A 26,598-nucleotide genomic window follows, 5' to 3' on the forward strand; every position below is an offset into this window, starting at 1 on the left:
CGAATGGCACTGAACACTGCAATCATCAGCGAACATCCCCACTTCTGACCTTATGATGAAGGGAAGGTCATTGATGAAGCAGCTGAAGATGGTTGGGTCTAGGACACTGCCCTGAGGAACTCCTGCAGCAATGTCCTGGGGCTGAGATGATTGACCTCCAACCACCACAAGGGGTGGTGTCAAGGGCAGTCACTCTCACCTCACCTCTGGAATTCAGCTCCTTTGTCCATGTTTGGACCAAGGCTGTAATGAGGTCTGGAGCCGAGTGGTCCTGGCGGAACCCAAACTGAGCATTGGTGAGCACTGTCGACAACACCTTCCACCACTTTGCTGATGATTGAGAGTAGACTGATGGGGCAGTAATTGGTCGGATTGGATTTGTCCTGCTTTTTGTGGACAGGCCATACCTGGGCAGTTTTCCACATTGTCAGATAGATGCCAGTGTTGTAGCTGTCCTGGAACAGCTTGGCTAGAGGCACGGCTAGTTCTGGAGCACAAGTCTTCAGCACGACAGACGGAATGTTGTCGGGGCCCACAGCCTTTGCTGTATCCAGTGCGCTCAGCCGTTTCTTGATTTCACGTGGAGTGAATCGAATTGGCTGAAGATTGGCTTCTGTGATGGTGGGGACCTCAGGAGTAGGTCAATATGGATCATCCACTCGGCACTTCTGGCTGAAGATGGTTGCAAAGGCTTCAGCCTTGTCTTTTGCACTCACGTGCTGGGCTCCACCATCATTGAGGATGGGGATATTCATGGAGCCTCCTCCTCCCGTTAGTTGTTTAATGGTCCCCCACCATTCACGACTGGATGTGGCAGGACTGAAGAGCTTTGATCTGATCCGTTGATTGTGGGATCGCTTAGCTCTGTCTATAGCATGCTGCTTCCACTTTTTAGCATTCATATAGTCCTGTGTTGCAGCTTCCCCAGGTTGGCACCTCATTTTTAGGTACGCCTGGTGCTGCTCCTGGCATGCTCTTCTACACTCCTCATTGAACCAGGGTTGTTCCCCTGGCTTGATGGTAATGGTAGAGTGAGGGATATGCCGGGCCATGAGGTTACAGATTGTGGTGGAATACAATTCTGCTGCTGCTGATGGCCCACAGTGCCTCATGGATGCCCAGTTTTGAGCTGTTAGATCTGTTCTGAATCTATCCCATTTAGCACGGTGGTAGTGCCACACAACACGATGGAAGGTGTCCTCAGTGTGAAGATGGGACTTCGTCTCCACAATGACTGTTACCAATACTGTCATGGACAGATGCATCTGTGACAGGTAGATTGGTGAGGATGAGGTCAAGTTGGTTTTTCCCTCATGTTGGTTCTCTCACCACCTGTCGCAGGCCCAGACTGGCAGCCTATGTCCTTCAGGATTCGGCCAGCTCGGTCAATAGTGGTGCTACCGAGCCACTGTTGGTGATGGACATTGAAGTCCCCCACCCAGAGTACATTCTGCGCTCCTTGCTACTCTCAGTGCTTCTTCCAAGTGGTGTTCAACATGGCGGAGTACTGACTCACCAGCTGAGGGAGGGCAGTAGGTGGTAATCAGCAGGGGGTTTCCTTGCCCATGCTTGACCCGAAGCCATGAGACTTCATCGGGTCCGGAGTCAATGTTGAGGACTCCCAGAGTCACTCCTTCCTGACTGTGTACCACTGTGCCGCCACCCCTGGTGGGTCTGTCCTGCCGTTGGAACAGGACATACCCAGGGATGGTGATGGAGGAGTTTGGGACATTGGCTGAAAGGTAAGATTCTGTGAGTATGACTATGTCAGGCTATTGCTCGACTAGTCTGTGGGACAGCTCTCCCAATTTTGACACAGGTCCCCAGATGTTGGTGAGGAGGACTTTGCAGGGTTGACTGGGCTGGGTGTGCCGTTGCCGTGTCCGTAGCCGGTGTCGGGTGGTCCGTCCGGTTTCATTCTTATTATTGTTTTTCGTAGCGGTTTGTTACAACTGAGGGACTCGCTCGGCCATTTCAGGGGCAGTTAAGAGTCAACCACATTGCTGTGGGTCTGGAGTCACATATAGGCCAGACCAGGTAAGGACGGCAGATTTCCTTCCCTAAAGGACATTAGTGAGCGAGATGGGTTTTTACGACAATCCGGTAGTTTAATGGCCACCGTTACTGATACTATTGCAGGGCTGATCAAGCGCAGCACCTGAAAAATAGAAAAAAGCACAGATTCCTGATGAAACATTTTCTGCCTACCTCACCAGCAATCCCTTTAACTATGACTCCCCAAGCGGCCCTCGCAGTGTCCGTGCCTCCTGCAGCTCTCGGTGTCGAAGCCCGGCGATGCTGCAGGGGGCAGAAGCCAAGTTCGCATCTGGGTCGGTACCGGGCACTGCGCACCGGATGATGTCACGATCTCTGGGGCGCAGATGACCGTGGCGCTAGAGTTTACCGCCGCCGCTAACCTGCAGGGGAAGTTCGCAGGCGTTGGTACTCTCGCTGCGCCCGGTCGCCGCGCCCGGTTGCACCCCGTTAACTCCCCCTGGAGGCGCTAACAGGAAGCGCAAAGGAGGCTAATTTCTCCTTCTGAGAATATTATCTCTATGAACTTCTAAAAGGAGTTGGAAAAGGTTCCGCAGAAGCTATTATTAGGAAAACTGAGAGCGCACGGAATTGGAGGTAACCTTGTGACATGGGTGGGTAACAGATTCGGGATAAAGGGAATGTAATCTGATTGGCTGGATGGATGTGACTAGTGGTGTTCCCCAGGGATCTGTCCTGGGGCCTCAGCTTTTCACCACATGTATTAGTGACATGGAGGAAGGTATAGAGAGTTGTATGTTCAAGTTTTCAGGTGACACTCAACTACGAGCCACAGTAAGTTGTGTAAATGAGATCAGGAAGTTACAAAGGGACAGAAACAGATTCGGTGAGTGGGCAAAGCTGTGGTAAATGGAGTTCAATGTGGGCAGTGTGAAGTCATCCACTTTAGGTCCAAGAGGGACAAATCGGAATATTTTCTTATTGGCAAGAGACCCGGAGCTGTGAAGAGATTTGGGTGTTCATGTACACAAATCAGTAACAGCCAGTGCATGGGTACAACATGTAATGACAAAGGCTGATGGAATGTTGGTCTTTACCTCGAGGGGCTGGAATACAAAAGTGAGGAAGTGAAGCTTGGCAGCTCAGAGCCCTGCTCCGACCCCACCTGGACACTGCGTTCAGTTCTGGGCTCCACACCTCAGGAAGGATATATGGCCGGGGAGTCTCTGCAGACTCATGCCAGTGAGTCGTACATTCATTCCTTGTCTTTGTGTGTGTCTAAACCTAGTGCCTCCTTCCTCTATTCAGTGTGGACGCTGTCACGATGGGATCAAGGCTGAGCTATTTTCACATGGTGAAGAGAGACAGAAATAGGACACCAATGTTATTTCCAGAAACGTGAATGAACTGAATCAGCAAATGACTCACAGGAACAGCTGAGCCATCAACCAGACTGGGCCGATACAACACGGTAATAGTGAGCTGGGGCCCACACACGGTAATAATGAGCTGGGGCCGACACACGGTAATAGTGCGCTGGGACCCACACACGGTAATAGTGAGCTGGGGCCGGCACAACATGGTAATAGTGAGCTGGGGCCCACACACGGTAATAGTGAGCTAGGGCCCACACACGGTAATAGTGCGCTGGGACCCACACATGGTAATAGTGCACTGGGACCCACACACGGTAATAGTGAGCTGGGGCCCACACATAGTAATAGTGAGCTGGGGCCCACACATGGTAATAGTGCGCTGGGACCCACACATGGTAATAGTGAGCTGGGGCCCACACACAGTAATAGTGAGCTGGGGCCCACACACGGTAATAGTGAGCTGGGGCCCACACACAGTAATAATGAGCTGGGGCCGACACACGGTAATAGTGCGCTGGGACCCACACACGGTAATAGTGAGCTGGGGCCGGCACAACATGGTAATAGTGAGCTGGGGCCCACACATGGTAATAGTGAGCTAGGGCCCACACACGGTAATAGTGCGCTGGGACCCACACATGGTAATAGTGCGCTGGGACCCACACACGGTAATAGTGCGCTGGGACCCACACATGGTAATAGTGCGCTGGGACCCACACATGGTAATAGTGCACTGGGACCCACACACGGTAATAGTGAGCTGGGGCCCACACATAGTAATAGTGAGCTGGGGCCCACACATAGTAATAGTGAGCTGGGGCCCACACATGGTAATAGTGCGCTGGGACCCACACATGGTAATAGTGAGCTGGGGCCCACACACAGTAATAGTGAGCTGGGGCCCACACACGGTAATAGTGAGCTGGGGCCCACACACAGTAATAATGAGCTGGGGCCGACACACGGTAATAGTGCGCTGGGACCCACACACGGTAATAGTGAGCTGGGGCCGGCACAACATGGTAATAGTGAGCTGGGGCCCACACATGGTAATAGTGAGCTAGGGCCCACACACGGTAATAGTGCGCTGGGGCCCACACATGGTAATAGTGAGCTAGGGCCCACACACGGTAATAGTGCGCTGGGACCCACACATGGTAATAGTGCACTGGGACCCACACACGGTAATAGTGAGCTGGGGCCCACACATAGTAATAGTGAGCTGGGGCCCACACATGGTAATAGTGCGCTGGGACCCACACATGGTAATAGTGAGCTGGGGCCCACACACAGTAATAGTGAGCTGGGGCCCACACACGGTAATAGTGAGCTGGGGCCCACACACAGTAATAATGAGCTGGGGCCGACACACGGTAATAGTGCGCTGGGACCCACACACGGTAATAGTGAGCTGGGGCCGGCACAACATGGTAATAGTGAGCTGGGGCCCACACATGGTAATAGTGAGCTAGGGCCCACACACGGTAATAGTGCGCTGGGACCCACACATGGTAATAGTGCGCTGGGACCCACACACGGTAATAGTGAGCTGGGGCCCACACACAGTAATAGTGAGCTGGGGCCCACACACAGTAATAGTGAGCTAGGGCCCACACACGGTAATAGTGCGCTGGGACCCACACACGGTAATAGTCCGCTGGGACCCACACACGGTAATAGTGAGCTGGGGCCCACACACAGTAATAGTGAGCTGGGGCCCACACACGGTAATAGTGAGCTGGGGCCCACACACAGTAATAATGAGCTGGGGACGACACACGGTAATAGTGCGCTGGGACCCACACACGGTAATAGTGACCTGGGGCCGGCACAACACGGTAATAGTGAGCTGGGGCCCACACACGGTAATAGTGAGCTAGGGCCCACACACGGTAATAGTGCGCTGGGACCCACACACGGTAATAGTGCACTGGGACCCACACACGGTAATAGTGCGCCGGGGCCCACACATGGTAATAGTGAGCTGGGGCCCACACACGGTAATAGTGCGCTGGGGCCCACACACAGTAATAGTGCGCTGGGACCCACACATGGTAATAGTGAGCTGGGACCCACACATGGTAATAGTGCGCTGGGGCCCACACACAGTAATAGTGAGCTGGGGCCCACACACGGTAATAGTGCGCTGGGACCCACACACGGTAATAGTGAGCTGGGGCCCACACACAGTAATAGTGAGCTGGGGCCCACACACGGTAATAGTGAGCTGGGGCCCACACACAGTAATAATGAGCTGGGGCCGACACACGGTAATAGTGCGCTGGGACCCACACACGGTAATAGTGAGCTGGGACCCACACATGGTAATAGTGCGCTGGGGCCCACACATGGTAATAGTGAGCTGGGGCCCACACACAGTAATAGTGAGCTGGGGCCCACACACGGTAATAGTGCGCTGGGGCCCTCACATGGTAATAGTGCGCTGGGACCCACCAACGGTAATAGTGCACTGGGACCCACACACAGTAATAATGAGCTGGGGCCGACACACAGTAATAGTGCGCTGGGACCTACACATGGTAATAGTACACTGGGACCCACACACGGTAATAGTGCGCTGGGGCCCACACACAGTAATAGTGCGCTGGGACCCACACATGGTAATAGTGAGCTGGGGCCCACACACGGTAATAGTGTGCTGGGGCCCTCACATGGTAATAGTGTGCTGGGGCCAACACAACACGGTAATAGTGCATTGGGGCTGACACAACACGGTAATAGTGCATTGTGGCTGACACAACACGGTAATAGTGCGCTGGCTTTCATTGCTAGGGGGATAGAATATAAAAATAGGGAGGCATTGCTTCAGTTGTACAAGGTATTGGTGAGACCGCACCTGGAATACTGCATACAGTTTTGGTGTCCATACTTAAGAAAAGACATACTTGCTCTCGAGTCAGTACAAAGAAGGTTCACTCGGTTAATCCCGGGGATGAGGGGATGGACATATGAGGAGAGGTTGAGTAGATTGGGACTCTACTCATTGGAATTCAGAAGAATGAGAGGCGATCTTATTGAAACATATAAGATTGTGAAGGGGTTGGATCGGGTGGATGCGGGGAGAATGTTCCCGATGATGGGTGAAACTAGAACTAGGGGGCATAGTCTTAGAATAAGGGGCTGCTCTTTCAAAACTGAGATGAGGAGGAGCTACTTCACTCAGAGGGTGGTAGGTCCATGGAATATGCTGCCCCAAAAAGCTGTAGAAGCTACATCATTACATAAATTTAAAACAGAAATAGACAGTTTCCTAGAAGTAAAGGGAATTAAGGGTTACGGGGAGAGGGCAGGAATTTGGACATGAGTCTAGGTTCGGATCAGTCATGGCCCTGTGGGTAGCGGAGCGGGCCCAGGGGCCGTGTAGCCTGATCCTGCTCCTATTTCGTGTGTCTAATTCTGTTAGATTCAGGAGATGGTTCTGTGATAGTAGATTGGCGGTTAGGGTCAGATCAGCCATGATCTTATTGAATGGTGGAGCAGGCTCGAGGGGCCGATTGGCCTACTCCTGCTCCTATTTCTTATGTTCTTATGTAATAGTGCGCTGGGGCCGACACAACGCGGTAATAGTGCATTGGGGCTGATACAACACAGTAATAGTGCGCTGGGGCCGACTCAACACGGTAATAGTGTGTTGGGGCTGACACAACACGGTAATAGTGCGCTGGGGCCGACACAACACGGTAATAGTGCGCTGGGACCCTCACAACACGGTAATAGTGCGCTGGGGCCGACACAACACGGTAATAGTGCATTGTGGCTGACACAACACGGTAATAGTGCGCTGGGACCCTCACAACAGGTAATAGTGTGCTGGGGCCCACAGAACACGGTAATAGTGCGCTGGGACCCTCACAACACGGTAATAGTGCGCTGGGGCTGACACAACATGGTAATAGTGCGCTGGGGCTGACACAACATGGTAATAGTGCGCTGGGACCCTCACAACACGGTAATAGTGCGCTGGGTCCGACACAACACGGTAATAGTGCGCTGGGACCGACACAACACGGTAATAGTGCGCTGGGGCTGACACAACATGGTAATAGTGCGCTGGGACCCTCACAACACGGTAATAGTGCGCTGGGACCGACACAACACGGTAATAGTGCGCTGGGGCTGACACAACACGGTAATAGTGCGCTGGGGCTGACACAACATGGTAATAGTGCGCTGGGACCCTCACAACACGGTAATAGTGCGCTGGGACCGACACAACACGGTAATAGTGCGCTGGGACCGACACAACATGGTAATAGTGCGCTGGGACCCTCACAACACGGTAATAGTGCGCTGGGGCTGACACAACATGGTAATAGTGCACTGGGACCCTCACAACATGGTAATAGTGCACTGGGACCGACACAACATGGTAATAGTGCGCTGGGACCGACACAACACGGTAATAGAGCGCTGGGACCCTCACAACATGGTAATAGTGTGCTGGGACCGACACAACATGGTAATAGTGCACTGGGACTGACACAACACGGTAATAATGCGCTGGGGCCCACACAACACGGTAATATTGCGCTGGGGCTGACACAACACGGTAATAGTGCATTGGGGCTGACACAACACGGTCATAGTGCGCTGGGACCCTCACAACAGGTAATAGTGCGCTGGGACCCTCACAACAGGTAATAGTGCGCTGGGGCTGACACAACATGCTAATAGTGCGCTGGGGCTGACACAACATGGTAATAGTGCGCTGGGGCCCACACAACACGGTAATAGTGCACTGAGGCTGACACAACATGGTAATAGTGCGCTGGGACCCTCACAACACGGTAATAGTGCGCTGGGACCGACACAACATGGTAATAGTGCGCTGGGACCAACACAACACGGTAATAGTGCGCTGGGACCCTCACAACACGGTAATAGTGCGCTGGGACCCTCACAGCACGGTAATAGTGCGCTGGGACCCTCACAACACGGTAATAGTGCGCTGGGACCGACACAACATGGTAATAGTGCGCTGGGACTGACACAACACGGTAATAGTGCGCTGGGACCCTCACAACAGGTAATAGTGCGCTGGGACCCTCACAACATGGTAATAGTGCGCTGGGACCCTCACAACACGGTAATACTGCGCTGGGACCAACACAACACGGTAATACTGTGCTGGGGCCCACACAACACGGTAATAGTGCGCTGGGACCCTCACAACACGGTAATACTGCGCTGGGGCTGACACAACACGGTAATAGTGCGCTGGGACCCTCACAACACGGTAATAGTGCGCTGGGACCCTCACAACATGGTAATAGTGTGCTGGGGCTGACACAACACAGTAATAGTATGCTGGGGCTGACACAACACAGTTATAGTGCGCTGGGACCCTCACAACATGGTAATACTGCGCTGGGGCTGACACAACACAGTAATAGTGCGCTGGCGCTGACACAACACAGTAATAGTGCGCTGGGGCTGACACAACATGGTAATAGTGCACTGGGACCCTCACAACACTGTAATAGTGCGCTGGGACCCTCACAACATGGTAATACTGCGCTGGGGCTGACACAACACAGTAATAGTGCACTGGGGCTGACACAACACGGTAATAGTGTGCTGGGGCTGACACAACGCGGTAATAGTGCACTGGGGCCGACACAACACGGTAATAGTGCACTGGGACTGACACAACACAGTAATAGTGCGCTGGGACCCTCACAACATGGTAATAGTGCGCTGGGGCCCTCACAACACGGTAATAGTGCGCTGGGGCCCTTACAACACGGTAATAGTGCGCTGGGACCCTCACAACACGGTAATAGTGCGCTGGGACCGACACAACACGGTAATAGTGCGCTGGGACTGACACAACACGGAAATAGTGCGCTGGGACCCTCACAACAGGTAATAGTGCGCTGGGGCTGCCACAGAAACGTCAGGCCCACTACACATTCTGAACATGCCCTGTGGAGATCAGCGTGACTTGTACAGAGATTGCAAAAGAACCAGAGGGGAGATGAGAAGAATTTTTTTTACGTAACGAGTTATTGTGATCTGGAATGCACTGCCTGAAAGGGTGGTGGAAGCAGATTCAATAGTAACTTTCAAATCAGAACTTGAAGGGGAAACATTTGCGGGGCTCTGGGGAAAGAGCAGGGGTCAGTCGCTGAAGGTAAGCATGCAGGTGCAGCAGGCGGTTAAGAAGGCAAATGGTATGTTGGCCTTCATAGCGAGAGGATTCGAGTACAGGAGCAAGAATGTCTTGCTGCAGTTGTACAGGGCCTTGGTGAGACCACACCTTGAGTATTGTGTGCAGTTTTGGTCACCTTATCTGAGGAAGGATGTTCTTGCCATGGAGGGAGTGCAGCGAAGATTCACCAGACTGATACCTGGGATGGCAGGAATGACGTATGAGGAGAGATTGGGTCGATTAGGCTTGTATTCGCTGGAGTTTAGAAGAATGAGAGGAGATCTCATTGAAACTTATAAAATTCTAACAGGACTAGACAGACTAGATGCAGGAAGGATGTTCCCGATGGTCGGGGAGTTCAGAACCAGGGGTCACAGTCTAAAGATAAGGGGTAAGCCATTTAGGACTGAGATGAGGAGGAATTTCTTCACCCAGAGAGTGGTGAACCTGTGGAATTCTCTACCACACAAGGCAGTTGAGGCCAATTCATTAAATATATTCAAGAAGGAGTTAGATATATTTCTTAAGGCTAAAGGGATCAAGGGATATGGGGAGAAGGCAGGGACAGGGTACTGAGATTGGATGATCAGCCATGATCTCGTTGAATGGCGGAGCAGGCTCAAGGGGCCGAATGGCCTACTCCTACTCCTATCTTCTATGTTTCTATGAGTGGGACTAATGGGAGAGCTCGTTCAAAGAGCCGGCACAGGAACGGTGGGCTGAATGGCCTCCTTCTGTGCTATGAGATTCTATGATTCTATGAATGAAGAGTTGTTAACGAGCTTTAAATTTGAATTTCTTGCTGGTTCTCCCCTTTCAGCCGTTTGGAGGAATCGATGAGCTGAGCTAACCGCTGATATTTTGCTCCATTTTCATAACAAAACTTTTTTTTCTCCTTGTCTTTTAAATGCGGAACAAAAACTTCCTTTAATCTCAGCATTCCGACAAGGCTGTTCTCAAGTGAAGGAAAGAGTTAACAGATTTTCTCTGTGGTTTCCCAGGCTGTGACACAACAAGGAACTCCCATCCATTGGGCCACAATATAACCAGCTTCCCGTCGCTGACGACAGCCACTCAACTCCCGATCCCGGCGACGGAGAACACCAACTGCAAACTCACAGCCATGAACAAACTGACTGAGTGAGATTCTGCTTAAAATTGGGGCTTTCTCTGGGGGATTTTGCTGGGATGTCGGGCGGTGGATGTTGTCTGTGTGTTAGCCGCAGTGTTTGTGTCTCTGGTTACAGCCCAGGGCACTGGCGGAGAGGCTGTGCTGAACGAGGAAAGCTGTAAACAATCTGCCCACATTTCCCTGGTTACAGCTGGAGTGTATCTGGGGCTCAGGTACAGCGGGAGCTGAACAGGGGCTGAAACTCCGGAGATACCACCAGCAGATTTTGGGGTTGGGTTCATGACCTGCCGTTCTGTCAGTCCTGAGGTGAATACGAAGCGCGATTGGTGAGGGGCGGTGTGGAGGGGGAGACAAGGGCCCCACAGAGAGGGACAGAGCAAACAGAGCCGAGTGACGGGTACTGAACCAGCCAGAGACAAGAGTCAGTGATACAGAAAGATCCAACACTGGGATTAGTTCAGGATCATCACAGAATCACAGAATCACAGAAACCCCACAGTGCAGATAGAGGCCATTTCGGCCCATCGAGTCTGCACCGACACATATCCCACCCGATCCCCGTAACCCCTACACCAACACATATCCCACCCTATCCCTGTAACCCCACGTATTTAATCCCCCTAACACTAAGGGTCAATTTATCATAGCCAATCAACCTAACTCGCACATCTTTGGACTGTGGGAGGAAACCGGAGCACCCGGAGGAAACCCACGCAAACACGGGGAGAATGTGGAAACTCCACACAGACAGTCGCCCGAGGCCGGATTCGAACCCGGGTCCCTGGCGCTGTGAGGCAACAGTGCTAACCACTATGCCACCGTGCTGCCGTCCAGCCCAAAAACAGAGAGCGGGTGGGCTGGGGTCAGGGGGTAGGATGGGGTCAGGGGGTGGGACGGGGTCAGGGGCTGCGCTGGGGTCAGGGTGTGGGGTGGGGTCAGGGGGTAGGGTGGGACAGGGTCAGAGTATGGGGTCAGGGGGTGGAATGGGGTCAGGGGTTGGGATGGGGTCAGGGGTTGCGGTGAGGTCAGGGGGTGGGATGGGGCCAGGGGGTGGGATGGGGCCAGGGGGTGGGGTGGGGTCAGGGGGTGGGATAGGGTCAGGGTTTGGGATGGGGTCAGGGGTTGGGATGGGGTCAGGGGGTGGGATAGGGTCAGGGGTTGCGGTGGGGTCAGGGGTGTTCATGGATGGTCACACTAGTGATCGAGGGTTTAATGGAAGACGACTATGTTGACCAATGATTGGAAACGGTCACTAAATGGAGTGGCAGATTGTGTTTGTGCCAGACATTCTGGAACTCGTCAGAACTCCCAGATTCCGTGTGGACTCCTGAGAACAGGCTGGTTAAACTGGTCCGTGTAACACAGGGAATTATTCCACCCACTTCAATAACTCAAAGGAGATGTGCCGATATCACTGAATCTCAGCGACTGATTGATTGACACGGTCGGATTGATTTGCCGTGCGACTCACTCTCTTCTCTTCAATTTCCCCAGGGCCGACTCTCTGAATGACAGACCTGTGATTGGTGAGTGATGGGATTCTGGAAGGACAGGATTGAAAAGGGCCTTCTTCATCGGAACCGATCCCGTGATCTCTTGGATTGTTGATCAATGCCCCTCTCAAGTGGGTCCTGGGAGAGGGGGAAAGAATACGGCTGGAAAAGACATGAATATCCCGTCCAAAGAAAGAACTTGCATTTCTATAGCGCCTTTCACAACCTCAGGATGTCCCAAAGCGCTTCACAGCCAATGAAGTACTTTTGAAGTGTGGTCACTGTTGTAATGTGGGAAACGCGGCAGCCAATTTGCGCACAGCAAGCTCCCACAAACAGCAATGTGATAATGACCAGATAATCCATTTTAGTGATATTGGTTGAGGAATAAATACTGGCCCCAGGACACCGGGGAGAACGCCCCTGCTCTTCTTCGCAATAGTGGTACGGGATCTTTTATGTCCACTTCAGAGGGCAGATGTCTCATCTGAAAGACTGATAATCCAACAGGTCAGAGGCAACAGTTATACTCAGGCCTCCCAATCACAGAGAGCCGCAGAGAGCGAGAGAGAGAGAGAGAGAGAAAGTGAGGATTAGAGGAGTACGGGTGATAGTCGGAGAGAGTAAGATGGACAGCAAGAGACAGAGAGACTGAAACTGTGTGTGGGAGAGAGTGTGGGGATTGAGTCAGAGGGAGACACACACACACAGATAGAAAGATAGAGAAAGAGACAGAATGACCAAGGGGGAAAGACAAATAGAAGGAAGAAAGAGAGATATAGAGAGTGTGAGGGGGCAGTACTGAGGGAGCGCCGCACTGTCGGAGGGGCAGCACTGAGGGAGCGCCGCACTGTCGGAGGGGCAGTACTGAGGAAGCGCCGCACTGTCGGAGGGGCAGTACTGAGGAAGCGCCGCACTGTCGGAGGGGCAGTACTGAGGGAGCGCTGCACTGTCGGAGGGGCAGTACTGAGGGAGCGCCGCACTGTCGGAGGGGCAGCACTGAGGGAGCGCCGCACTGTCGGAGGGGCAGCACTGAGGGAGCGCTGCACTGTCGGAGGGGCAGTACTGAGGGAGTGCTGTACTGTCGGAGGGGCAGTACTGAGGGAGCGCTGCACTGTCGGAGGGGCAGTACCGAGCGAGCGCTGCACTGTCGGAGGGGCAGTACTGAGGGAGCGCCGCACTGTCAGAGGGGCAGTACCGAGGGAGTGCTGCACTGTCGGAGGGGCAGTACTGAGGGAGTGCTGCACTGTCGGAGGGGCAGTACTGAGGGAGTGCTGCACTGTCGGAGGGGCATTACTGAGGGAGTGCTGCACTGTCGGTGGTGCTGTCTTTCAGATGAGACATCTGCCCTCTCAAGTGGACATAAAAGATCCCGTACCACTATTGTGAAGAAGAGCAGGGGCGTTCTCCCCGGTGTCTTGGGGCCAGTATTTATTCCTCAACCAATATCACTAAAACAGATTATCTGGTCATTATCACAACGCTGTTTGTGGGAGCTTGCTGTGCACAAATTGGCTGCCACGTTTCCCACATTACAACAGTGACCACACTTCAAACAGTACTTCATTGGTGGTAAAGCGCTTTGGGACACCCTGGGGTTGTGAAAGGTGCTTGAGAAATGCGAGTTCTTTCTTTGGACGGGATATTCATGTCTTTTCCAGCCGTATTCTTTCCCCCTCTCCCAGGACCCACCGCAGGGTCTCTGCCGGTGACGCAGCGTCCCTGAGTGGAAATGCTCTTTACCAGCGAGCTGCCTGCAGAGTCCCAGGCGGTACCTGCAGCTCCTGGAGCAGCACCGAGAGCTCATAATCTTCCTTTGTCAGTGCCATCACCAAGACCGCCTGTTTCCACCTCCGTAACATCGCCCGTCTCCATCCCTGCTTCAGCTCATTTACTGCTGAAACCCTCAAACGCACCTCTGTTACCTCTAGTCTTGATTATTCCAACACTCTCCTGGCCGGCCACCAAACTTCTACCCTCCGTAAACTTGAGGTGATCCAAAACTCACTGCCCCGTGTCCGAACCCACACCCAGTCCCGTTCACCCATCACCCCCTGTGCTCACTGCCCCGTGTCCTAACCCACACCCAGTCCCGTTCACCCATCACCCGCTGTGCTCACTGCCCCGTGTCCTAACTCACACCCAGTCCCGTTCACCCATCACCCCTGTGCTCACTGCCCCGTGTCCTAACTCACACCGAGTCCCGTTCACCCATCACCCCGTGCTCACTGCCCCGTGTCCTAACTCACACCGAGTCCCGTTCACCCATCACCCCCTGTGCTCGCTGCCCCGTGTCCTAACTCACACCCAGTCCCGTTCACCCATCACCCCTGTGCTCACTGCCCCGTGTCCTAACTCGCACCCAGTCCCGTTCACCCATCACCCCCTGTGCTCACTGCCCCGTGTCCTAACTCGCACCCAGTCCCGTTCACCCATCACCCCCTGTGCTCACTGCCCCGTGTCCTAACTCACACCCAGTCCCGTTCACCCATCACCCCCTGTGCTCACTGCCCCGTGTCCTAACTCACACCCAGTCCCGTTCACCCATCACCCCCTGTGCTCACTGCCCTGTGTCCTAACTCACACCCATTCCCGTTCACCCATCACCCCCTGCGCTCACTGCCCCGTGTCCTAACTCACACCCAGTCCCGTTCACCCATCACCCCGTGCTCACTGCCCCGTGTCCTAACTCACACCCAGTCCCGTTCACCCATCACCCCCTGTGCTCACTGCCCCGTGTCCTAACTCACACCCAGTCCCGTTCGCCCATCACCCCCTGTGCTCACTGACCTGTGTCCTAACTCACACCCATTCCCGTTCACCCATCACCCCCTGCGCTCACTGCCCCGTGTCCTAACTCACACCCAGTCCCGTTCACCCATCACCCCGTGCTCACTGCCCCGTGTCCTAACTCACACCCAGTCCCGTTCACCCATCACCCCCTGTGCTCACTGCCCCGTGTCCTAACTCACACCCAGTCCCGTTCACCCATCACCCCTGTGCTCACTGCCCCGTGTCCTAACTCACACCGAGTCCCGTTCACCCATCACCCCGTGCTCACTGCCCCGTGTCCTAACTCACACCGAGTCCCGTTCACCCATCACCCCCTGTGCTCGCTGCCCCGTGTCCTAACTCACACCCAGTCCCGTTCACCCATCACCCCTGTGCTCACTGCCCCGTGTCCTAACTCGCACCCAGTCCCGTTCACCCATCACCCCCTGTGCTCACTGCCCCGTGTCCTAACTCGCACCCAGTCCCGTTCACCCATCACCCCCTGTGCTCACTGCCCTGTGTCCTAACTCACACCCATTCCCGTTCACCCATCACCCCCTGCGCTCACTGCCCCGTGTCCTAACTCACACCCAGTCCCGTTCACCCATCACCCCGTGCTCACTGCCCCGTGTCCTAACTCACACCCAGTCCCGTTCACCCATCACCCCCTGTGCTCACTGCCCCGTGTCCTAACTCACACCCAGTCCCGTTCGCCCATCACCCCCTGTGCTCACTGACCCTACATTGGCTCCCAGTCCGGCAACACCTCGATTTCAAAATTCTCATCCTTGTTTTCAAATCCCTCCACGGCCTCACCCCCCTCCCTATCTGTGTAATCTCCTCCAGCCACACAACCCCCCGAGATATCTGCGCTCCTCTAATTCAGGCCTCTTGAGCATCCCTGATTATAATCGCTCCACCATTGGTGTCCGTGCCTTCAGCTGCCTGGGCCCCAAGCTCTGGAATTCCCTCCCTAAACCTCTCCGCCTCTCTCCTCCTTTAAGACGCTCCTTAAAACCTCCCTCTTTGACCCAGCCTTTGGTCACCTGTCCTAATATCTCCTGATGTGGCTCGGGGTCAGATTGTGTTTGATAATCGCTCCTGTGAAGCACCGTGGGACGTTTTACTATGTTAAAGGCGCTATATAAATACAAATTGTCATTGTTGCCTGCAGGGATCTTAGCACAGCACACGGTGGATGAACTGACCGAGGTGGCCAAGTCGTACGTGGCCGCTCCCTACGTGAAGTACCTGGAGTCGGCCGGCAGCAGGGTGGCGGTTATCAGGTGACACAGTCGTCATGGTGGGGGTTGGGCTTAATTTTACTGAGAAGCCGGGTGAAGGGTCAGAGGCCAAAGGTTGAAACGATTAGGAGAGAAGATGAGATGAATGGAAAGGCAGTGGTCAGGCGACATCAACCTTGGGTTTTACAAATCTGTAGATCACAGGAGGGAGGGACAACTGAGGGAGGTGAGGAGGGGTCAAGAGGAGCGAGGAGAGGGGAGGAGGGGCAAGGAGAGGGGAGGAGGGGTGAGTTGGGTGAAGAGAGGTGAGGAGGTCGCACAGCATTGAAACCTTGGGGAAGAATGGGCTCTAGAATGAGATAATGCAACAAATCTTCATTTTAATCCAGTGAAGAGGCAGAAAAGTGATGATGGTGATGGGCTAGGTTAGGGTTATGGATAGGGTTAGGGTTATAGAAACATAGAAACATAGAAGATAGGAGCAGGCGTAGGCCATTCGGCCCTTCGAGCCTGCTCCGCCATTCAATGAGATCATGGCTGATCATCCAAATTCAGTACCCTGTCCCTGCCTTCTCCCCATATCCCTTGATCCCTTTAGCCTTAAGAAGTATATCCAACTCCTTCTTGAATATATTCCCTTATGGATAGGGTTAGGCTTATGGATAGGGTTGGGGTTGGCTGTGTGTTGGTGATTGTCTGGATTAGGGTTAAGGGTAGGTAGGGTTGGGGTTAATTGGCTGTGACTGACGTTTATTCCTTGTTTTCTGCAGATTATATCTCAGTGAGTCTGAGTACGAAAAGATATTTTATTCAATAAATGGGTAGGTGATTGATCATCAGTTCTTGTCGCTCGATTTATTTTCTCCACTGCACTTGGCAAACTTTGGGTCTTGGTTCTTCATTTCCCGCTCTCTCGGATGGTTTCATTCTGCGCTCCCACGTGTTATTTTATGGCCTTCAGACGTGTTCCTGTGGAAGGTACGAGCTGCTCAATCTGTTTGGTGTGTTGTCCTTCTCCGTGTATTTCTCTTCTGAATCTCGGGCTCTTCTCTCCCTGATCTTGATGTGTCCTGCACAGAATATTGACACAGAATTATGACCACTTCATTCAGCTGCTCTGATGAACACACGACAGTATAAGGAATTGAGAAAAGTCGCTGAGCCCAGGAGGCCCATTGTTTTCACAATCCTTGTACACCCAACGCAAGCTCCGATTCCCTCAGTTAATCAAACTGATCCATCACTATCTCTAGAATCCCCTTTACTAGACGGGTGTTGACCCAGTTCCTTGTTAAAGGTATCAATTGACCCAGAATGAACTCTTGTTTCTGGTAATCTATTCAATTCAATTTCAATTTCAATTTTATTTGTCACATAACCAAATACAACAAGTGAAATCCAGTCAGTGAAATACTTGTTTCTTAACGAGCTGAGTGCACCAAGCAGCAAAGGACACTTAGCTGCCTGGTACGCATGGAGCCCACAAGGACGGCAGCCATCTTCATCGGCGCCATCACATTCGTGTCTACAAACCCCTTTTGCCAGCTGCCTGTGCTGAGCTACAATGGGCGGCTAATCCCCATTCCACAGACAAGGAGCGCATTGCTGAGCCGGCCTGTAACACTGGTCTGTGCAATCGGGGTCACTCAAACTCCTTTCTTCCTCCAGGATCTTGCTGCCAGGAGGAGCTGTGGACTTAGAGACGTCGGAATTTGCCCGAGTCTCCGGCATCTTCTACCGGCTGGCACTGGCGGTCAGTAAATGTTCCAACTTTTTCCAGACAGTTCCGTGTGTTTGCGGAGGCCGCTGTGCCGGGCGGACTGGGTGAGGCGGGCTAGAATCGCAGGCTAAGGTGCAGCAGGGTTACCACAACCCGTGACTAAGAGACGGGGTTCCGATCTCCATTTCGGGAAGGTCTATTACCTGAAGCCCTGCAGTGAGGGACAGTGGGCGGGAAGGTTCACCTTTCACCAGTCTCGGGCTCAGGCTGGGGAAAGGGAAAAAAGAGAAAGAAAGACTTGCATTTCTATAGCGCCTTACACAGCCTCAGGACGTCCCAAAGTGCCTTACAGCCAATGAAGTACTTTTGAAGTGTAATGTAGGAAACGCGGCAGCAAATTCACACACAGCAAGATCCCACAAAGAGCAATGTGATAAATGACCAGATAATCTGTTTTTTAGTGATGTTGGTCGAGGGGTAAATATCGGCCAGGACACCGAGGGGAGCTTCCCTGCTCTTCTCCAAATGGTGCCGTGGCATCTTTTACATCCACCTGAGAGAGCAGACGGAGCCTCGGTTTAATGTCTCATCCAAAAGACAGCACCTCCGACAGTGCGGCGCTCCCTCAGTACTGCCCCTCCGACAGTGCAGCTCTCCCTCAGTACTGCCCCTCCGACAGTGCAGCACTCCCTCAGTACTGCCCCTCCGACAGTGCAGCACTCCCTCAGTACTGCCCCTCCGACAGTGCAGCACTCCCTCAGTACTGCCCCTCCCACAGTGCAGCGCTCCCTCAGTACTGCCCCTCCGACAGTGCAGTGCTCCCTCAGTACTGCCCCTCCGACAGTGCAGCGTTCCCTCAGTACTGCCCCTCCGACAGTGCAGTGCTCCCTCAGTACTGCCCCTCCGACAGTGCAGCGCTCCCTCGGTACTGCCCCTCCAACAGTGCAGCACTCCCTCAGTACTGCCCCTCCGACAGTGCAGCTTTCCCTCAGTACTGCACCTCCGACAGTGCAGCGCTCCCTCAGTACTGCCCCTCCGACAGTGCAGCGCTCCCTTAGTACTGCCCCTCCGACAGTGCAGAGCTCCCTCGGTACTGCCCCTCCGACAGTGCAGCGCTCCCTTAGTACTGCCGCTCCCTCAGTACTGCCCCTCCGACAGTGCAGCGCTCCCTCAGTACTGCCCCTCCGACAGTGCAGGACTCCCTTAGTACTGCCGCTCCCTCAGTACTGCCCCTCCGACAGTGCAGCGCTCCCTCAGTACTGTCCCTCCGACAGTGCAGCGCTCCCTCAGTACTGCCCCTCCGACAGTGCAGGACTCCCTTAGTACTGCCGCTCCCTCAGTACTGCCCCTCCGACAGTGCAGGACTCCCTCAGTACTGCCCCTCTGACATAAGAACATAAGAACATAAGAAATAGGAGCAGGAGTCGGCCAATCGGCCCCTCGAGCCTGCTCCACCATTCAATAAGATCATGGCTGATCTGATTCTAACCTCAATTATTAAATCTACTATCACTCTCCATCCCACCCGAACCCATGTGATCTCCCGGGAGAGGCGAAAAACCAGATAAAAAAAAACAATGGCCAATTTGGGAGAAAAAATCTGGGAAATTCCTCTCCGACCCATCTAGGCGATCGAAACTCGTCCAGGAGATCACTCTGTCCCTATATTTTCTACAGTACTTACCTTCTGTAAAGGCGATCTCCACCCCAGCCAGGAACAGGAATAAAACCATCTCCTGAAATCTAACAGAATTAGAACACAAGAAGTAGGAGCAGAACCAGGCTAGGTGGCCCCTGGGCCCGCTCCACTACCCACAGGGCCATGACCGATCCGAACCTAGACTCATGTCCAATTTCCTGCCCGCTCCCCGTAACCCTTAATTCCCTTTACTTCTAGGAAACTATCTATTTCTGTTTTAAATTTATTTAATGATGTAGCTTCCACAGCTTTCTGGGGCAGCAAATTCCACAAACCTACCACCCTCTGAGTGAAGAAGTTTCTCCTCATCTCAGTTTTGAAGGAGCAGCCCCTTATTCTAAGATTATGTCCCCTAGTTCTAGTTTCACCTATCATTGGGAACATCCTCACCGCATCCACCCGATCAAGCCCCTTCACAATCTTATATGTTTCAATAAGATCGCCTCTCATTCTTCTGAACTCCAATGAGTAGAGTCCCAATCTACTCAACCTCTCATCATATGTCCACCCCCTCATCCCCGGAATTAACCGAGTGAACCTTCTTTGTACTGACTCGAGAGCAAGTATGTCTTTTCTTAAGTATGGACACCAAAACTGTATGCAGTATTCCAGGTGCGGTCTCACCAATACCTTGTACAACTGCAGCAATACCTCCCTGTTTTTATATTCTATCCCCCTAGCAATGAAAGCCAACATTCTATTGGGCTTCTTGATCACTTGCTGCACCTGCATACTAACTTTTTGTGTTTCGTGCACCAGGACTCCCAGATCCCTTTGTACTTCAGTACTTTCCAGTTTCTTGCCATTAAGATAATAACTTGCTCTATGATTTTTCCTGCCAAAGTGCATAACCTCACACTTTCCAGTATTGTATTCCATCTGCCAAATCTCTGCCCACTTACTTAGCCTATCTATGTCCCTTTGCAGGTTTTTAATGTTTTTTATGTCCTCCTCACTCACTACTTTCCCTCCCATCTTTGTATCACCTGCAAACTTTGATATGTTACACTCGGTCCCCTCCTCCAAATCGTTAATATAGATTGTAAAGAGTTGGGGACCCAGCACTGACCCCTGCGGAACACCACTAGTTACTGATTGCCAGTCTGAGAATGAACCATTTATCCCAACTCTCTGCTTTCTGTTAGAGAGCCAATCCTCCACCCACGCCAGAATATTACCCCCAATCCCGTGATTTTTTATCTTGAACAAGAATCTTTTGTGTGGCACCTTGTCAAGTGCAGAGCTCCCTCAGTACTGTCCCTCCGACAGTGCGGTGCTCGCTCAGTACTGCCCCTCCGACAGTGCGGCGCTCCCTCAGTACTGCCCCTCCGACAGTGCAGTGCTCCCTCAGTACTGTCCCTCCCGACAGTGCAGAGCTCCCTCAGTACTGTCCCTCCGACAGTGCAGCGCTCCCTCAGTACTGTCCCACCCGACAGTGCGGCGCTCCCTCAGTACTGACCCTCTGACAGTGCAGGACTCCCTCAGTTCTGACCCTCCGACAGTACAGCGCTCCCTCAGTGCTGACCCTCCGACAGTGCGGTGCTACCTCAGTACTGCCCCTCCGACAGTGCGGTGCTCCCTCAGTACTGCCCCTCCGACAGTGCAGCACTCCCTCAGTACTGCCCTTCCGACAGTGCGGCGCTCCCTCAGTACTGACCCTCCGACAGTGCAGCGCTCCCTCAGTACTGCCCCTCTGACAGTGTGGCACTCCCTCAGTACTGCCCCTCCGACAGTGCAGCGCCCCCTCAGTACTGTCCCTTCGACAGTGCAGCGCCCCCTCAGTACTGCCCCTCTGACAGTGTGGCACTCCCTCAGTACTGCCCCTCCGACAGTGCAGCGCCCCCTCAGTACTGTCCCTTCGACAGTGCAGCGCTCCCTCAGTACTGCCCCTCCGACAGTGCAGCACTCCCTCAGTACTGCCCCTCTGACAGTGTGGCACTCCCTCAGTACTGCCCCTCCGACAGTGCAGCGCCCCCTCAGTACTGCCCCTCCGACAGTGCAGCACTCCCTCAGTACTGCCCCTCCGACAGTGCAGCACTCCCTCAGTACTGCACTGGAGTGTGAGCCTAGATTTCTGTGCTGAAGTCTCTGGAGTGGGACTTGAACCCACGACCTTCTGATGCAGAGGTGCGGGTGCCACCCACTGAGCCACAGCTCTCACTTAAAAAAAAATTAGGTCTGACATCAGAAACTTCTTAGTCAAAGTATAATCAAGACATGGAGTGAAGTCCCGGGCAGGGCAGGGAAGAGGAAACCTTGGATTGATTTAAGTGCTGGATCTACTGAAAGTAGTGGGACATGTTGGGAAATATTCCCATCGGCTCGCTGGGTGGCCAACCTTACTGCGGGTACGATAGTGCAGTGGTTCTGTTACTGGGCTGAGAATCCAGAGAACCTGAGTTTGAATCTCACCATGGCAGTTTGTTTATTAAAGTTGGTGTCAGTAAAAGTGACCGTGAAGCTGTCGGATTGTTGTAAAAACCCACCTGGTTCACTGATGTCCTTTAGGGAAGGGAACCTCCCGTCCTTACCCAGTCTGGGCCTACATGTGACTCCAGTCCCACACCAACCTGGTTGACTCTGAAGAGACCACTCAGTTTGTATCAAACCCGCTACCAGCGGTTCAAGTAGAAGGCCCACCCCCACCTTCGCAGGGTAACTCGGGGTGAACAATAAATGCCGGCCTTGCCAGCGACGCCCGCATCCCCAGAATCAACCAATTAAACATTCTGCGAGTGAGTGTCAGCAGACTATTCAACTGTAGCGACATCACAACCAAAACTATTTTGACTCCACATGGGCGATCAGAGATAGCTCCATGCTCGATATTCCCCCTTCCCTGACTGGGAAACGCTGAGACCCCCGAACCCCCGCACACACCGGGATCCCCACCCCCCTAACCCCCACACACACCGGGATCCCCACCCCCCTAACCTCCGCACACACCGGGATCCCCACCCCCCTAACCTCCGCACACACCGGGATCCCCACCCCCCTAACCCCCGCACACACCGGGATCCCCACCCCCCTAACCTCCGCACACACCGGGATCCCCACCCCCCTAACCTCCGCACACACCGGGATCCCCACCCCCCTAACCCCCGCACACACCGGGATCCCCACCCCCCTAACCCCCGCACACACCGGGATCCCCACCCCCCTAACCTCCGCACACACCGGGATCCCCCACCCCTCCTCCGCTCACACCAGGATCCCCACCCCCCTCCCCCGCACACGCCGGGATCCCCACCCCCCTAACCTCCGCACACACCGGGATCCCCACCCCCCTAACCCCCGCACACACCGGGATCCCCCTCCCCCAACCCCCACACACCGGGATCCCCACCCCCCTAACCCCCGCACACACCGGGATCCCCACCCCCCTAACCCCCACACACACCGGGATCCCCACCCCCCTAACCCCCACACACACCGGGATCCCCACCCCCCAACCACCGCACACACCGGGATCCCCACCCCCCCTAACCCCCGCACACACCGGGATCCCCACCCCCCAACCACCGCACACACCGGGATCCCCACCCCCCAACCACCGCACACACCGGGATCCCACCCCCCTAACCCCCACACACACCGGGATCCCCACCCCCCTAACCCCCACACACACCGGGATCCCCACCCCCCTCCCCCGCACACACCGGGATCCCCACCCCTCCTCCGCTCACACCGGGATCCCCACCCCCCTAACCCCCGCACACACCGGGATCCCCCCCTTCCCCCGCTCACACCGGGATCCCCAACCCCCTCCCCCCCACACACCGGGATCCCCCCCTTCCCCCGCTCACACCGGGATCCCCAACCCCCTCCCCCCCACACACCGGGATCCCCAACCCCCTCCCCCCCACACACCGGGATCCCCCCCTTCCCCCGCTCACACCGGGATCCCCAACCCCCTCCCCCGCACACACCGGGATCCCCACCCCCTCCCCCCCACACACCGGGATCCCCCCCCCTTCCCCCGCTCACACTGGGATCCCCCCCCTCCCCCCCCACACACCGGGATCCCCACCCCCCTCCCCTGCTCACACCGGGATCCCCACTCCCCTCCCCCACACACACCGGGATCCCCACCCCCCTCCCCTGCTCACACCGGGATCCCCACTCCCCTCCCCCACACACACCGGGATCCCCACCCCCTCCCCCCCCACACACCGGGATCCCCCTCCCCCCTCCCCCCCACACACCGGGATCCCCCTCCCCCCCTCCCCCCCACACACCGGGATCCCCACCCCCCTCCCCCCCCACACACCGGGATCCCCACCCCCCTCCCCCGCACACACCGGGATCCCCACCCCCCTCCCCCGCACACACCGGGATCCCCAACCCCCTCCCCTGCACACACTGGGATCCCCACCCCCCTCGCCCCCACAAACCGGGATCCCCACCCCCCTCGCCCCCACAAACCGGGTTCCCCCCCTCCCCCGCACACAATTCACAATTCAAATCGCTTTATTGGCATGATAAGTTACATCTTATGTTGCCAAAGCATCAAAATACATTTATGGTTTAGCACATAAACGCAGTTCTATTCATACAGTGTATAAACAGGTATATCCCTGAGTGTATAAATATACATTCGCATTGTTTATATATATTCTTTTCTTAGTTTACTGGTTGTCCCTCTGTTCATGGCAAGCTGTAACATAGTGTGCCGCCAGTGTTATACAGCTTCTCTCCTCTCCCAGTAGGTATGGGAGTTTTTGGTTGTCATTCAGATTTCTGAAATCAGGGCATATTTGTGAGAATTTTTGGTAGAAATTCTCCCTGATGCCCTGATATTTTCCGCAGGCTGTGAGGAAGTGCATCTCTGTCTCCACTACTCCCTGACTGCAGTGAGAGCATATCCTGTCTTCTCTTGGTAGCCTGGTCTGCCTGTGTCTGCCTTTTTCGATCGCTAGGCTATGTTCGCTAAGTCTGTACCTTGTCAAGGTTCTTCTCAGTTTGTTATCCTTTACCATGGTCAGGTAATCAGCTATGTTGTATTGTCTGTTTAGGGCCAAGTAGCAATTGAGTTTGCTTTGGGTTTTTGTTGTTTCTGCCCAATATGTCAGATATTTTTCCTTTTGCTTAGCGACGATTGTGTTGGGTCGAATTCTTTGTGTTACCCTGTCACTGTCCTGGTGCTGGTTATTGTTAGTATTGTTAGTAGTTACTTCACTGAGTCCCAGGACTAGTTGACTGAGGGTATTCTTCTTTATGGTCAGTTCTTGGCATTTCAGGGCGTCGTAGTGATAGCATTGGGGATTGCTCATTTGTAGGTGATTCCAAAATTTGGTGGCTCTTTTTTGGATAGTGATTATTAATGGATATTGGCCTAGTTCCGCCCTGCATGCATTGTTTACTGTTTTCCTTTGAGTCCGGAGGATACTTTTACAGAATTCTGCATGTAGGATCTCAATTGGGTGTTTGTCCCATTTTGCAAATTCTTGTTGAGTTAGCGGTCCCCATACTTCACTGCCATAGAGTGCAATTGGTTCAATTACTGATTTGAAAATTTTGAGCCAAATGCTAATTGGGATTTCTATTTGGATTGATTTTTTGATGGCATAGAAAGCCCTTCTTGCTTTCTCTTTCAGTTCATTCACAGCCAGTTTGAAGTTTCCCGTAGAACTGATTTTTAAGCCCAAGTATGTGTAGTTAGTGGTTTGTTCAATTTTGGTTGTTCCTACTGTGAAATTTATTTTGGGTCCCTGATGTTTGGATCTTTGCTGGAACACAAGGACTTTGGTTTTTTGGGGATTTATTGTCAGGGCCCAAGTCTGGCAGTACGACTCCAGCAGGTCCAGGTTTTGCTGTAGCCCCTCTTTAGTAGGTGACAGCAGAACCAGGTCGTCTGCATAGAGGAGGAATTTAACCTTGGATTCATATAGGGTGAGGCCGGGTGCTGTAGATTGTTCAAGTAGCTTTGCCAATCCATTTATGTAAATATTAAAGAGTGTCGGTGAGATTGGCGAGCCCTGCGTCACCCCCCGCCCCTGTGGGAAGTATTTTGTTTGTTTGTCTCCAATTTTAACTGCACATTTGTTGTTTGTATACATTGATTTAATTACATCATATGTTTTCCCTCCTACCCCGCTTTCGATAAGTTTCAGGAATAAACCGTCATGCCAGATGGAGTCGAAAGCCTTCTGGAAATCTACAAAGCATGCGTAGATTTTGCTTTTGTTATGGTGAACGTGTTTGTCAATTAGGGTCTGTAGGGTGAAGATATGGTCGGATGTTCTATAGTTTGGCAGGAATCCAATTTGGCTTTTACTCAAGACATTGTGCTCCTCAAGGAAGTTTATAAGTCTTTTGTTTATGATGCTACAGAATACCTTCCCCAGGTTACTGTTTACACAGATGCCTCGATAGTTGTTTGGGTCGATTTTGTCCCCACTTTTGTATATGGGCGTTATGAGTCCTTTGTTCCAGATATCAGGGAAATAACCGACACTCAGAACCAAGTTGAAGAGTTTTAGGATAGCCAGTTTCATTTTGTTGTCTGTGTGTTTAATCATCTCGTTTAGTATGCCGTCTGTCCCGCAGGCTTTTCCTGGTCGCAGGTCCTTGAGTTTTTCAAGAAGTTCTTTTTCTGTTATTATGGCGTCCAGCGGGTTTTGGTTATCTTTTATGGCCATTTCTAGCTTTTCCAGTTTTTTGCATATTTGGTGTTGCTCTGGTCTTAGTGTGTTTTTCTGGTATAATTTTTCAAAGTGGTTTACCCATGTGTCCCCATTTTGAATGGCCAAATCGTCGTGTTGTTTTTTGTGTAGTGTTTTCAAGTTTTCCCAGAAACAATTGGAATCAATGGATTCCTCCATGGAGCTGAGTGTATTCTTAATATATTGCTCTTTTTTGGTTCTGAGTGTGTTTCTGTATTGTGTTAGTGTCTGACAATAAGTAAGGCGTAGTTCCTCGTTTTCTGGATGTCTGTGTTTTTGGTTTGATATTTTTCTAAGTTTTTTCCTCATGTTATGGCAATCTCGGTCAAA

At 53.2% G+C, this 26,598-nt stretch overlaps 1 protein-coding gene across 1 annotated transcript in view; it reads left to right on the forward strand.

Annotated features, from left to right (window-relative positions):
* The first annotated feature begins 3,203 nt into the window (after positions 1-3,203).
* LOC147113251 (gamma-glutamyl hydrolase-like) overlaps positions 3,204-26,598 on the forward strand; it is a 30,585-nt gene continuing 7,190 nt past the window's right edge. The window contains exons 1-6 of the mRNA XM_085996110.1: positions 3,204-3,466; positions 10,545-10,683; positions 12,170-12,201; positions 16,115-16,226; positions 16,955-17,005; positions 17,853-17,937. Of these exons, the coding sequence (XP_085852236.1) occupies positions 10,667-10,683; positions 12,170-12,201; positions 16,115-16,226; positions 16,955-17,005; positions 17,853-17,937 (297 nt within the window). The 5' untranslated portion in view covers positions 3,204-3,466; positions 10,545-10,666. The remainder of the gene's footprint in view (positions 3,467-10,544; positions 10,684-12,169; positions 12,202-16,114; positions 16,227-16,954; positions 17,006-17,852; positions 17,938-26,598) is intronic.

Source organism: Somniosus microcephalus, chromosome 8 (assembly GCF_052327205.1).
Source record: "Somniosus microcephalus isolate GS21.2 chromosome 8, FLI_Smic_1.0, whole genome shotgun sequence".
In the NCBI taxonomy this organism is placed as follows: Eukaryota; Metazoa; Chordata; class Chondrichthyes; order Squaliformes; family Somniosidae; genus Somniosus; species Somniosus microcephalus.